The sequence below is a fragment of the Pteropus alecto genome, unplaced genomic scaffold (assembly GCF_000325575.1).
Source record: "Pteropus alecto unplaced genomic scaffold, ASM32557v1 scaffold75, whole genome shotgun sequence".
NCBI lineage: Eukaryota > Metazoa > Chordata > Mammalia > Chiroptera > Pteropodidae > Pteropus > Pteropus alecto.
The window spans coordinates 13888541-13904237 of NW_006440638.1; the positions used below are offsets into that span (position 1 = coordinate 13888541).

The 15697-nt window shown below is 37.8% G+C and overlaps 1 protein-coding gene across 4 annotated transcripts in view; it reads right to left on the minus strand.

Moving 5' to 3' along the window:
• SLC25A26 (solute carrier family 25 member 26) overlaps positions 1-8649 on the minus strand; it is a 142502-nt gene extending 133853 nt beyond the window's left edge. For 2 of the 4 annotated variants that reach the window (XR_001517389.2, XM_006917488.3), the window contains exon 1: positions 8406-8646. Coding sequence is in view for 2 of the 4 variants with exons in the window: in XM_006917488.3 (XP_006917550.1) it covers positions 8406-8438 (33 nt within the window). In the remaining 2 variants the exon portion in view is untranslated. Of the gene's footprint in view, positions 1-8405 lie in introns of all 4 variants that reach the window. The other 2 variants (XM_025050696.1, XM_015593778.2) reach the window with 2 other exon arrangements.
• Between the last annotated feature and the right edge of the window lie 7048 nt (positions 8650-15697).

The window sequence follows — 15697 nt, forward strand, 5'->3', positions numbered from 1 at the left end:
GTTAAGAACTAGAGAAAATCCAAAGATACAGAAAATAACCCAGACACAATTTATTGAAACCTTGATATCATATAGATAAAATACACATCTCTACCTCAATAAATGTAAAAAGTGCTAGCAGTTTGTAGAGAGAACGTCTGTAATTAGTGCTTTGAAATTACTCTGAGAGTTGAAAATAGTCAAGATTACATGCTCTAAAATTTTTATTTCTCAAAAAGAGGCTGCACATAACACACACAAAAAAGCACTGCTGCTCAACTACAGAAAAAAAAACAAACGACTTGTCTAATTTATCTAAACAAAATCATCACAGGCCACTGGCCTAAACCGCAGCTAAGAAGAAACAGCCAAAACATTAACATGGCTTCTCAGGGGAACATCCCTCCTTGACATTCTGTTTTCTCCACAACAAAGTAGCCACTAGTGACTTTAAGCACCTCCTTAGAGAACTGCTGCTTCTGCTTCCTGTGATACTTCTCTTCCCAATTCACCATCCATTCTTCCTGCAGTGCTATTTGCCACTCCTACACTAATGGCAGTCATCTCTGTAAAATGCAAATTTCAATTTCATTTTGCCACTCTCCAGCCTATAAGTCCTCCAAACTTTCCAATACTCTTTAGGATAAAGGACAAAATCCTAGTACAGCCTATCAGGCTATCAGGCTCTGGAAGGTCTGGACCCCATCTACCTCTCCAGCCTCAACTCCATCATTTACCCTTTGCTCACCTTCTTGCCACCTTAAGCTCTCGTTTCCTCCAAGTCATGTGATCTTCCTCATTCCTAGGGCTTTGTACAGCTATTCCCTAATTCCCCAGTCTCGGATTAAACCCTCTTGTTTCCACAGGCTGATCACAATTTTAATTCTATGACTGAGCATCTGACTACTCTATTTGTCCCACTAGACTGTAAAATCCATACCTGTTTTGTTCACCAATATGTTCCCAGCACCAGTACACAGCAGTTGCTCAACTATTTGAAGAATGCATGAATTAATTACTATAATGAAGGGTTACTAACCATATTTTAGAGGGTACTACAAGTCAACCTAAGTACAACAAATTTTTTAAAAATTGCAAAACATAGGACCAAGCACTTCCCAAAAGAAATATATAAATGGCCAACAAAATATGCTTCTCCATCATTAATGATCAAATAAGAACAAATTAAAACATTTTCCCAATAAAATTAGAAAAGGTTAAAAAATGAACAATAGTTATGGGCACTATAAAGGGAAACAAATTATTATAATCTATTGGACAATCTGGCAAAACAAAAATGTTAAATTATAAGACTCTTGATCCAGCTATTTTATTTCCAAATATTTCTCCCACAGAAATGAATGCATAAATATATAAGAATGTTTACTACAGTATTGTTTGTTACAGTAAAAAACTGGTTATAACCTAAAGGTCTATTCTAGGGGGTCTTGTTGGATAAATGCTTATATCTAAGTAATGAATTGCTACATAGTCTTTAAAAGAATGAGGTTGATCTAAACTCACTGGCACAGAAATATGTTATATTCTTAAATTTATCAAATAAGCTATAGAGCAATATAGGCTGTATAATCCTACCTTTCAAAGAAATGTGTATCTATTATATATTCATAATTAGAAATTCAGAAGCATACACACTAAATTATTAGAAGTTATTACCTCTGTGGAAAGAGATTCAAGATGAGGAATATTTTTACTATCTTGTTAATTTTTGTATTGTCCAAGTTTTATGAGTATTACAAACAAAAAGTAAAGCTATTCAAATTTAATACTCCCCCAACAACAAAAAAAATCCTAATTAACTGGTTGCATTTGGTATACAGTAGGAACTCAGTAAGGGGTAACTAAGAACCTTAGCCTATGGACCCTAAACTACATGTCCAGCTTCATTTCACATACTCTAACAAAGCTTGAGCTTCATCCAATCTGACTACCCTATTTCCCAAACATATCCTGAAACTTCCCATTTCTGTGCTCCTGCCTGGGTTTTTCTCTCAACCTGGAATGCTGTTCCTATGCCCCTTGTCCCGTCTACTGCAGCCAGCATATCACCTGCTCCCTTGCCTCCCCGATATACACACACCTGCCAAAATCCTGTTCATTGTTGCAAGCCTGTGACTACATGCCACATCCTTCCTAAAGTCTTTCCCATTCTCCCAGTCAGAACTAAATGCTACTGTCTTGACTTCCCCACTTTCATTACTAACCATCATGTATGCACTATGATCCTTCAGAGCAGAAGCCAGGTCAGTCACCTTTACCTTCCTAAATATCTAATCCAGTGCCTCATAAGTAGCAGGGCCTCTGTACTTGCTTATTGGTTTGAATCAAATGGAAATATGACATGAGAAAACACTTTATAAAAAGATTAAATGTTGAGAAGAAAAACTGCATTAGGCCACTCTTTGGTTGTCTCTGTTGTGGTTTGCCACAGCACTTGTGACAGTGAAAGCCAGTGTTATCTGTCTGCTGCTATACTTTTTAACATTCCACAGATACATCAACGGCATTATGGTATATTCACAGTGACTTCTCCAGAAATCCTCTGCTTATCATCACCTTCTGAAGGAAAAGACTGTAGGTTCAGTTTTGTTTAGTGAGGCTATTCTCAAGAATGCAATGATAGTTCGAGAATTTTGAGTATTCTTCCATTTCTCCTGAAATTCTTTCAGATTAAATATTGCCTAAAACCACAGTTTTGGCATCAGACAGACCTGGCTTCAGTCTCAACTAGGTCTCCTGAGGAAAGCTATTTAACCTAAGCCTATATTTCTTCATGCATGAAATGGAGAAAATAACAGTATCTATACTTAATAGAATTTGTGAGAATTGAATGAGATTAAATGAGAAATAAATACAATTAGACGAGCCTGTTATATGCTTAGCAAAATGCCCACCCTTAATAAATTATCAATAAATATGAGGGGGTTTTTTTAGTATTATGTAACTATAAATATCTTTCAAAGTTTGCTTATGCCGTATTTCTGACATGCCAAAATGAAAAACCATGTGAAAGACTATGGTGTACCTTATCAAAGACTGAAGATTACATTCATATATTAAACTTAATAAATTCATATATAAAATCTATAAATTCAAGTCTTTCATTGCAATAATGAATTAAAAGCTCTCTTCAAATTATGCTCCCTGGACAAGATCCACCCACAGACTTACTCAACAGAAAGCCAAATCATGCAGTGCATGGCAAGAACAATTCAGCAAGAACAATTCAGCATCAACCTCGAAAATTTGAGCAATACTAGTATTCAAATTTTTTTATAACACTTAGAATTAAATTTATGGGTTAATTTTTAAAGACTACAAAACTGTAATGATATTCGGATATGAAAAAATTGCATAGGCACATGTTAAAGTGCTCAGTGAATAGTACTTTTTATCACCATTTACAATTAATTTTTGTTTTATTTTCTGTTTAATATCTGCTCCTATGTGACTGTACACTCATGGAGCCAGGTACCATAGCTTTGAAGCACTCTTCCCAAGTACTAGAGCACAAGCTAACAAATATCTGGTTAAACAGGTAGAGATAGCTGATTTGTGGAGGTGGAAAAACCGTGGGTGCAACTTTGTCTTTCCTCTACTTGGCATTTTATTAATATTACTCAAATTCTGTCTTTATCATAAAAAATTAATATTAAAAATTTACATTTGGACATATAGTGTCTTTTTGAAAGTGGTAACAAAAACACATTAACAAGTAATTTCCCTCTAAATCATCACATACTAAAACTTTCCCAGTACCCCCTCTTGGACTGAAAGAAAAATAAGAAAAGAAAGGTAGTCCCATCTTCCAGCATCTGAGATGCAGAAGAAATGCCTCCATCATAGCAATGGTTCCCAGTTGTGGTCCTAGATGACTAGTGAACTCCAAGGGTACCTCACAGGCTCCACTGACTTATCAAAATTCAGAATATACTTGCATATATGTGACCGCCTGTTCAACACAAAAACAAGCAAAAAAGGAAGACCTACTCACTTTGATTTACATGCCAAAAAGAAACAAGTCACACAAAGCAAACTTGAGAATATAAAGTATCACTCCCAATTCCTTACAGATTTGGAGATAATGCTTCATTATCAGGTACTAACTTCCCTTTACTCTAGAATGAAGACTAGGAGGCTACCCTCCAGAAAGATTTGGGGCAAAGAACACTGAAAAATTTTCCCTTAACAGTATGTCCAATACTTTAATCTTACCTTTTCTTCTGTTTTCTTATCCCACCTAAGAAGCCCTAGCAATATCCCTATGCCATTCCCCTCAAGTCCCCTTCTTCCAATAGTTCGCAGCATGAAGGCAGGTTTGGTGAGAAGACACAACATGAGAATTATGAAAAAGCTTTTTCAGAACCACCTTACTAAAGTAAGGAAAGAAAACCAAACAGTACAAGCAGTCTTCGGACTTAGCACAGTACCTACACGAGAATTTCAGTTACCACAAGTAACACAAGTCCTCCAAAACCACGGTTCAAATTAGTTACCATAGTACCATAGTGACATTTTATAAAAATGGTAATTGAAAGAAGGAATTGGCCAACAAAGATGAAAGTGCAGCAAATAAATGAAAAGTGGTAACAATGAAAGTGGAAGTCAAATATAAGTGGAATTACAGAAGAAATAGCTGGCTGTGGGAATACTGTCACTTCTGTCGTTTGAGGGACTAGATATACAGCTAGAGGAAATTAGTGAAGGCAAACTTATCAACAATGAGGAAGACATCCCAAAAGAAGTTATGCCAGCAAAAATCTTCACATTAAAGGAACTATGGGAGATATCTCACAACACTGAAGCACACAGGATAAAACGTTAGAAGTTGACCTAAACTTAGAAAGTAGTATGATACTTTGCCAAGGCATAAAAAAGATGTTTGTTCTGTATTGTAAGCTATATAACTAGAAAACAAGTACTATTCAAATTATTTTTGATACATTTTTACAAAGAAATGTTTTTAATATTTCCAATGTTTTAAATTACAATGTATTAACTGTTACTTTTACTATTTTTTCCATTTCCCTACGCATTTACAATCAACGATAAGTTTTTAATTTTTAACACTGATAATTTTTAAAGATCATTAAATTATCATAATTCTTCTCATCATTAAGTCCACTCTGCCTGATTTCCATTTATATTCATTTTTACAGTCCCACACTACCATGCAAAGGGCTGCCTGTACTTTATACTGTGTAGCCCCACCCTTGCCAAAGTCCTTTCACCTGTCACTTAGGACTGGTTAAAAGTAACTGCAGCAGGGATGTTTTACTTTCATTCAAAAACAAGCCAGGTGAATAGATGAACTACAAGATCAATAAAAGAGTTAAGTACTGAAAGGGAGAGATAAAAGAGTCACTCATGAAGAAAAAGATGTGATAAAGGGTGTGCTATTTTTAAAAATCTAAAGTACTTTTTTGTATTTAAAAAAAAACTATAAGAAAAAAGTACAGGCGTGCCCATTTTATTATGCCTTGCTTAATCGTGTTTCACAGGAGTTGAGTTTTTTACAAATGGAGGCAAGATCCTCCACCTGCAAAAAGATTATGACTCACTTTATTACAGTGGTCTGGAACCGAAACCACAATATCTCTGAGGTATGCCTGTACAGGCTTCATTGCAGTAGTCTGGAACTACTATCAGTAATGCTATGATCAAAATTACTTTGTATTACCTTGGAGATTTTAAATGCAGCTTTTTTTAAATGAATGGAATAGTATTTTTACATAGTTTGAATTAGGCATAAACAAGTATACATATGTACTGTGTTGCATTCTTTTTTTTTTTTTACTCTTATAAGCATTTTCCATGTTATTATAGCATATGCTCTTCACAAGCACTACTGTCAAGGGCCGCTGAATAAGCCATGAAATGCCATCTATCATCGCTTACCTAACCACTCCTCTTTTGTTTCATGTTTAAGTGGCTTCCTATTATCTTCACTGCGTTAAATGTTATGAACATCTTTAGGTTGCTAATACTTAATTCCAAACTACTTTCCTAAAAGCATGCACCAGTCAATGCACTTTTTGAGGCTTTTTTTCCTAAAGAGCCCTCTCTATACTCCAAATGAAAACTGACATCCCAGAGGCATCCCTTATTCAACTCTACAGCCCTTCGATGGCCCTCATGAAGCTTTAGAAAGGGAACATTTAAATGTCTTCTACATGCCAGGCTTTGTACTGCATGTTTGATGTTTTATCTCCTTTAACCCTTAAAATCCAAGTTTCAAGACCTCAGCAATCATCTAGGCCTACCTTTCATTCATTGATTCAACAAATAGTGTTGAGTGCCTACAAAGTGTCAGGCTCTAACACAGTAGTAAATAAAACAGTGCTTCCTCAGGAATGCTCAGCCTTTCTCAAAAATGCTCCCAGCCTTAAAAAATGGCCACTCCATTTCTATACTACTTTGATAAGAAAATCTTCTAATGGCTTCCATTATGCTTCAAATAAATCCAAATTCCTTTCCATGGCCCATAAAGACTCTCCTCTGGTGGCCTTGCCTACCTCTCCGGTATCATCTCCTGCCATATTACTTTCACCCACTAGGCCTCAGCTACTGTAACATTCTAAGCTCTTTCCACCTAAGGATTTTCTAACATGCTGCTCACTCTGAACTTTCCCTTATTCCCATCAAAATGCTCCTTCCTATCTTTCATGTCTTGCTCCTTCCTATCTTTCAGGTCTTCGCTTAAATATTACCTCCTCAGAGCCTTCCTTGGTCACTCTATCTAAAGTCGGTTCTCCAATATTATTCTATCTCTATCCCACCTCAGTTCATTTCTTTCAGAGTACTTATCTTTTGGTTTTGGTTTGTTTGCCACTGTTATCTCCAAGGGTAATCACAGTGCCCAGTGGGCAGAATTCATAGCAGAAAAAATGCATGCTGAATGAATAAAATAATTTGTCCTTAGCTAGAATGAAATCTAACTTCCTTGAAACTTGTACCCATTGATGCTAATTTTACCCTCTGTAACTACATGAAAAAAAAGTATACATTTCTGCATGTGTACCACTTTAATAAATTTTAAAATCATTGTTCTTTTGTTAACTTGGACACTCACTATTACTACTGCTACTGACTTCGGAAATAGTTATCAAGGAGCAGTTAAGGGTATGGAATTCCATATTACACTGCCTGGGTTGGAATCTAATCTCCAACACTTACACATATGAAATGGATATCACTATGTAATTTCGGACAAGTTATCTAAGCTCTCTGTACCTCAGCTCCCTCATCTGGCAAACTAGAATAAGACGTCAATTGTTTGCCAGAATTAAATGAGATGATGTATGTTAAGAGCTTATCCCAGTTCCTGGCACAACAATGCTAATTGTCAAAACTACTGCTGCTATCTCACCAGCTAGACAGGAAAATTCCCTGAAAGTGGTAATATATTTCTTTGCATGCATCTCTAAAGCCTAGCTTATGCAAGTCTCATGCCACAAATCTGGCTAAGGTGTCCCTTCCACATCTTTGCATTACACTGAAACTAGCCCTCATGTCATTTATCCCAACAGTCGCTTTAGTGTTCTATCTCTGCTACCTGACCCATGAGAGGTCTATTTTGTTCACATGTTATCTCCAACACTTGCAACAATAAACATTTGATAATTAAATGAATGCCTATGGACCTCCATATTTGATGAGAAGTTTTTTAAAAGTTACTATCTGCTTCTGTCCATTCCCCCACAAGCCAATCCTTGTCCTATTCACTACTTCATCTAGTTTCCCTTACTGAACCTGCCATAGAGAGATTTCAAAATATTAAAGGATTTTTTTTATGTTAAAAAAAGGTTGATTCTCATAGTTTTCTAAGGCATTAAACATTGTCATATTGGTTCCATAGTGCGGCTGTTTGTGTTCATCAATATATCTAAATCCTAGAAGAATGCTTGGAAGCAGAATAAGTGTATTAATTATATATTGAATGAATGAATGGATGGATGGATGTCATTTTATGAGACTGAAAAAAGATACAGCAAAATGACAACGATAGCTTTGGACAGAAGGGCTCTGAGAGATTTAAGTAAGCGTTTTCTGTTTTGCTACATATATTTTCTTAAATCTCAAGTTCTCCCGAGTGTAGTTAAATGAATTGAAGCTTTTCGTTCTTTAAGTAGCGAAACTGTCTTCGCGCGGAAGGCAATGAGTAAAGTGCCACTCAATCTAGACCCCCGTCTCTTTCTGGCGTCCGGGTAGGAAAAATATGGCCTTGACACAAGGTGCGGCGGCGGTCCAAGAGCCCCGCTCTCCCTCCCAAACCTGGTGACGGGTGACTCGAGGAGAATCCAGCGCGCAAAACCGGAAGAAACTGCTAGTGCAGAGAAGCCCCTACAGGCACCAGTGCCAGACTCTGGCACTCCGAACGCTCCACTCTACCGCCCCGCACTCACCACCAGCGAGGTTGTGAATCCAGGCCGATCCATGGCCCCGCAGACACGGTCAAAGCTACAAATCGGGGCTGAGCAGATGAGCAGAGGAGGGTTACGGACCCATGCTTATGGGCGCCGCCATCTTGGAGGCGGGGCCTAATGTGTCCGCACGTCCGAGGTCACATGAGGGCGAACTACAACAACTTCACGTGCAACCAAGAAAGCTGGCTAGGAGAAGCTCCGTGAAGGGGGGGCGGGGCCTGGGGAGGTGTAATCAAGCCAAATCTCGCGACTCTTCTCTGCCTTCATTTCCTGCAGCAGCCTGTGATTCGGCTAGATGGAGGAACTCTCGCGAGCAATAAGCCTCGGCTGGGTTTCAGGGTTGGAGAGCAAAACAGTGAGGGCTGGGTGGAGCTAATGATTTAGACGAAGAGGCGTGGCTATAGTAGAATGAGTGGCGGTGGAGGGCCCGCTAGTTTTGGGGGACAAAGTTTGTGGTTTCTAAACAGTTATTTCTTTTTGGTTTTCTCTTGGTTTTATCTGTACAAATTTTGTCTGAATTACTATAAAACACGCAATATCAGAATATTATTAAAGATATAGAAAAACACTTCAAAATTTTCCATACTCCAGCTAAAAATTAACATCCTCCACTTCTACTTACTGGCAGTTATTGCACTTAAAATTATTCACTTGTTCAATTAGTTACTTGCTCACCTTGTTTTCTGTGATACCAGTGTGCACACCTCGAAGACCACTTTATTAAGTACCTAGTACAAGTTTCTTAGAGTAGGCCTGCCTTTACATTTATTAAATAAATACCTTCTAACTTTCCATTTATTAAAGACCAACTATATCTCAGACTTGGTGCTAGATGATTGATAGACCATTTCCAACTTAATACAACCATTTTGTAAGGTAAGCACCACTTTCATCCTCATTTTACAGAGGATGCTGATGCTCCAAGAGGTTCAGTAGCTAATCCAAAGCTACAGAGAACATAGAGCTAGGCTTGCAATTTTACTTAGTGTCGTTATCATCTTTCCTCAAAACCCTTGCAACAGCCTGAGCAAGCTCCTCGACTGCCCTTCTTCAATCCATCTTTCATACCATTGCTAGAATCTTTATTCTCTTCTAGATGAAATGATCTAGAAATGACTGACAGAATACCTTTAGAGTTTCAAATTCGGAACTGTCACCTTTTCTAAGAGTGAGTTTCCTCCCTTATAAAGTGGGGATTATGATAGTAACTTCTTCTTTAGTACTATAACAGATTAAGTGAAATAATACATGCACTTTAACTTAGTTCTTGGCTCATAGAAGGTGCTCTGTAAAGATGATGGTAATGTCACTTCCCTGTTTTAAATGAATCCCTTTTGCTGCTTATGTGAGACAGTCCAGCTCCTTAGCATAGAACTCACCTCACTTGGTGTCTCTTGTCATCCTTCCCACTGGCTGGACTACTCACAGACTATACAGTTTCAAACCTCCTCATTTTACCCATATTGTTCTCTCTACCAAGAACAACTTCCCCTATACTGCCTGCAGAACACTGATCCTCTCCTATTTGCCACACGGCACCCTCCAAAGGCCATCTCAAAGCATGTTAGTTCACTCCCTCTAAGCCAGCAGGAGAATCTCCTGCTATTTGTCTCTTCTAAGGGCTCATATAGCTAGGTCAGGCTCACCCAGGATAGTATCCCTTTTGATTAACTCAAAGTCAAATGATTTGGGAATTTAATTACATCTACAAAATCCCTTTGCCACATAATGCAATATAATCATGGCAGTAATATCATACTAACAGGTTCTACTCACACACAAGGGAAGCAATTATGCAAAACATATACATTAGGGAGCACGAATCTTGAGAACCATCTTAGAATTTTGCCCACCACAGTGTCCCAAAGGCCCTTGCTGGTAGCCTCCTCACAAGCCATCAAGGTTCTATCAATAGGCTCTCACTAAAACCTCACTCAAAGTCCTTCCATCTTTCATCTACTCCCTGATGCCAAAGCCACTCCCACAGTTTAGATGTTTGTTACAGTAGCACCCCATTTCCAAGTACCAAAATCTGTATTGGTTGTCTATTGCTGAGTAACAAACTACCCCGGAATTTAGAACAGCAATAAACTTTTATTACCCCACACAGTTTCTGTGAGTCAGGAATCTGAGAATGACTGAATGGTTTAGTCTCATAGTCTCTCTCCTGAGGTTGCAGTCAACGCATCAGCTAGGGCTATATCGAAAGACCTTTTTGGGACTGGAAGATCCACTTACAAAATGGCTCACTCCAGTGACTGGGAAATTAGTGCTAGCTATTGGCAGTTCCTTCACCCATAGACCTCTCCATAGGGTTGCTTGAGCGTCCTCATGATATGACAGCTGGTCTTCCCCAGAGTGAGTGATCTAAGAGAGAACACAATAGAAACTACAATGTCTTTTATGACTTGGCCTCAGAAGTCACTCAGTTATCATTCCTAAAAGAGTCTATTGGTTACACAAGTCATTCTATTTATTATGGGATTGGATTATACAAAGGTATAAATACTAGGAGATGTGGATCACTGGGTGCTATCTTGGAAACTGGCTACCACATCAGAGAAATGCAAGTAAAAACCACAATGAGTTACAACTACATACTCACTAAAATGACTATGATTTAAAAGACCAAAAAGACCAAGTGTTGTTGGCCAGGATGAAGAATAACTGGAACTTTCATGCATTGCTGTTTTTTTTGTTTTGTTTTGTTTTTTAATTTCTCATTTTTTTACTTAGTAAACATCACGACTTTCACTATCATAGCAAAAGAATTTTTATGCAACCAAAAGTGTTCATCGGTGTGTGATTGAGAAAATTTGATTATGTTACTCATAGGTAGGTATTTAAAACCATGAAGTAGAGAGTCTTTAATGATATAGAAAAATGGTAAACAAAACAGTTTCACAAGAGTATATGCATGTGCTGGTTTTTCCCTTTCTACCTCAGCAGATCCATCTCTACTTTCTCTGCGTAGTTCTCTGCCCTAGGAACTGTCCTTTGATTTACAGTTGGGTTTGGCCAATGAAAGTCATGGACAGATCTGAGGATGGCAAGAGAAAGAGGTCAAGGTATTTCCTTTCTGCCCCTCCTTGCCTCGACCCAATTCTGGCTGGTGTTTTGTTCCTCTACAATACTTCTCCTATAAGACAGGCTCCCCTCTGTGGCTTCCTCTCTCTCTGACCTCTGATAACATCTTTTCCTTTGAGTCTAGGGATAATAATGGCTTCCTACTGTTGTGAGCCCTGGCTATTTCTTCATACTTCATTCATTTTCTTAACATTGTCCACAGTTCAAGGCCCAGTCGAGTGTACTCTATTTGCTGCTAGAACTCTGACAAAAGCCACTATAACCCAACTTTACTAAATATGTGTGTGTGTGTGTGTGTGTGTGTGTATTATCTCTTGCTGCATAACAAACTATCCCAACATTAGCAGTTTAAAACAACAAACATTTATCATATCAGAGTTTCTGTGGGTCCAAAATATGGATGTGGCCTACCAAGGCATGACTGGCTCAGAGTCTCTTATGGGACTGCAGTCATGCTGTTAGCCAGGACTGCAATTCTATCTGATGGCTCAAATGGGGAAAGATCTACTTCCAAGATCACTCACATAATTGTTGGCAGATTTAGGTTCCTCATAGGATGTTGACTGAGGGCTTCGATTCTTCATTGTGTGTTGACTGAAGGCCTCCCTCAGTTCCTTGCCAGATGGGCCTCTCTATACGGGAGCTTGCAACATGGCCCCTGGCTTTCACCAGAGTGAGCCAACAAGAAAGGGTGAGAGAGAACACTGAAGATGAGAGCCCCAGATTTTTGTCCTCTGATCTCTGAGGTGACATCCCATCACTTTTGCCAGCCCACGCTCAAGGGAAAGGGATTACACAAGGGCATGAACACAAGGCAGAAAAAAAGGGCAATCTTAGAGGCAATACATAATTTACAAATGCACAGAAAAAAACCTGTGTGATAACTGGTTATGTTTGGGCACATTAAAAATGATCTTTCTGTTTTCTTTTTACATTATCGGCCACTTATAATGAATAATTGCTACTGCTATGACTATTATCATCATATAAATCTTTTGTTACTGACCCATCTCTAGCTGAGCGAGTTGATATAAACCTACCTAGACTTGACAAAGAGCGAACCAATTATCCGCCTTAATTGGGTTTTGTTCAATATTTGACCCAAGATAAAGCTCTGGCTTGGCTTCCAATACACATATAAAAAGAATCAGGATGGAATTTGCTCCGCTAATTTTTACATTTTCTGACAAAGATCTCTGCTCTACTGGATGCAGAAATTATCCTAAAACCTTGCCTTCTGCATTTACCGCCCATCAGTTTAGCAAGCCTATCACTTCGAAATGCAACACAGAGATGCCCTTGCTGTAATTGTTCTCTGTTTAAGTGTCAACAGATAATTAAAGGTCACCCTTGTGACACTTCCCTGACACAGAGGATGACATAAAATGATTTTTCTCAGCCACTGGCTATTGTTATATTCAAGGGCAAATTGAGCTATTTTTTCTTTGCAGTATAGGAAATGAGAAAACGTAAATGGGGTTCATGATCTTCCCATTATAGGAAATTTAAACAAAAATGTCCACCATTAAACCATAGTCTTCTAGATGAGCACAAATAAGAGCTTTTATTCTTCTTCAAATTAATTTCACTAGTAAGTGCTGAGTACTTATTACATATCCATAATGGTCTTATTTCTTTATAAACATCTTACCCTTTCAACTTTACTTTTTATCATGATTCCATGATTCTTACAATCTGCCAGGTTAAGAATCCTGCTCTGATTCAATTTCTTATTTATCTTTGATGTCCAAACCATTACCTGACCCTTTGGAGGACGCCCCTCCTGTCCTCTCCTTTCTCTCTGCAAAAGCCTTCGTTTAGGCCTTCAAAAATCATAACTTAATGGTTATAATTAAGTTATGATGAGGTCATTAAAAACATTCTCATGACGTTATATTCTCATTTCCAGTTCACCTAGACAGATCTGCATGAGTAAAGAAATTGCATACATTTTATGTCAGGCCTTATGTACATGACTGCCCATTTCCCTATTTACTTTCTCACCTAATCTAAACTGTCACCCTGTGACTTAGGTATTTTAATAAAACCTAGACTCCTGGTTTCTGAAAAGAAAACAATAAAACCCAAAAAGTAGTCATTGTCACTTTGAAAGACAGTTTGACAGTTTCTTATAAAGCTAAATATAATTTTAACATGTGATCTGGAAATTATGCTCCTTGGTACTGAAATTAGTTGAAAACATGTCCACCCAAAAACCTGCACATGGATGTTTATAGCATCTTTATTATAATTGCCAAAGCTTGGAAGCAACCAAGATGTCTTGTTTATTCATTCAGTAGGTGAATGGATAAATAAACTCATATATATATGACATTCTGGAAAAGGCAAAACTATGGAGACAGTAAAATGATGAGTGGTTCCCAGAGGTTCAGGGAGTCAGGGAGAGGGAGGAATGAAGAGAGCGAAGCACAGAGGATTTTTAGGGCAGTGAAACTATTTTGGTACTATATATATATAGTACGATACTAAGTGTATATATAGTATATATAGTATGATACTATCATGGTGAAGATATGTCATCATACACTGTCAAAACCCACAGAATATGCAATACTCGAGTGATTTACCTAAACTATGGATTTTGAATGATAACAATGTTTCGATATAGGTTTGTCAATTGTAATGAATGCACCACTCTGGTTGAGGATGTGAATAGTCGAGGAGGCTGAGTCTGTGTGTGTGGAGTGGTGGCGGGGGGCGAGGGAGTGGCAAGAAGTATATGGGAATTATCTATAGTTTCTGCTCAATTTTGCTGTAAACCTAAAACTACTCTAAAAAAATAAAGTCTATTACAATAAAAAAAGGAGGTCATTGTACTATTTTTCGAGATTCCCAATGATAACATACTTTAGTCAAACTCTAATCTCTTTCTACTCAGGGAGAAAGAGAGGGAGGGAGGGTAGAAAGGAAGAGAGGAATACTAAGATAATATAAGAAAAAAAAAAAGCTCATGTCTTGCTCCATGTTTAAAAGACATTTTTCTCCAACCCAAATGTCCCTCAGCAGATGAATGAATAAACAAAATGTTGTGTACATACAATGGAATATTATTTGGCCTTAAAAAGGAAGGAAATTCTGACATGCTACTATGTAGATAAACCTTGAAGACATTATGCTAAACTAAATAAGCCAGTCATGAAAGGACAAATACTATACGATTCTGCTTTTAAGAAGTACCGAGAGTAGTCATATTTGCAGAGAGAGAAGGTAAAATGGTGGTTACCAGGGGCTGAGGACAGGGGACATGGTTAATGTTTAAGAGTATGGAATTTCAGTTGGGAAAGATGAAATGCTCTAAGGATAAATGGTAGTAATGAGTATACTTAATGCCATTGAACTGTACATTTAAAATGATCATTTTTATGTTACGTATTTTTTACCACCATAAACAAAAGATACTTTCTCTTCATAGGAGGTGGAATACATTTAATGTATTTATTTCATTTCAAAGATGAAATGTTTCTCAGTCTCACAAAAAAGCTGATGCACAACATTCTTTAAACAACTTTAACCAAAGTTTTTCTTACCCCTTCAATGATATTTTGTTTCATGAATCAGAGTTGCTAAAGGGAAGGAGAGAGGGAGACAACGATTGGTGAGGAGCTCTTTTACGTGCCCCAGATAATTCACTGATAAGGAAAAGTTTAAAAGAATGATAAGTATTACTTATTATTTCCACTCACCAACTCCCTCATCATTATGTGCCTCTCCCAGCTCAGTAATTAAGACAACACATTACCACTATAGGGTAATGTGTCACTCAGTTCAGTCCCACATTCTCTGTTAATTGTTAGTTTTGTTCCTTTTGCAGGTTTAATTTCTCAACAGATGTTTTATATTTTTACTTTCAGCCTGAGTGATCTGGCTCCTGACTACTACCTCAACTTCACGGCCTACCAGTCACCTTTTTTTTGTTTTTTTGTTTTTTTTTTGCTAATTAAGCTTTAGCAATATTGGGGTTTTCAGTCCCTCAGAGAAGTCAGTCCTGTCCATACCTACACTCAGGTACGTACCCAGCCCCCATTCCCACATTTCTCCTTCTCACTTGACCTTCACTGAAAGCTCAGCTTAATTTGGTTTCCTCAGATGTTGTCTTCTCCTTCGCATCACCCTATTACCATCAGTTTTCTCCTGTAGTGTCATATTTTCTTCAGCCCTTATTG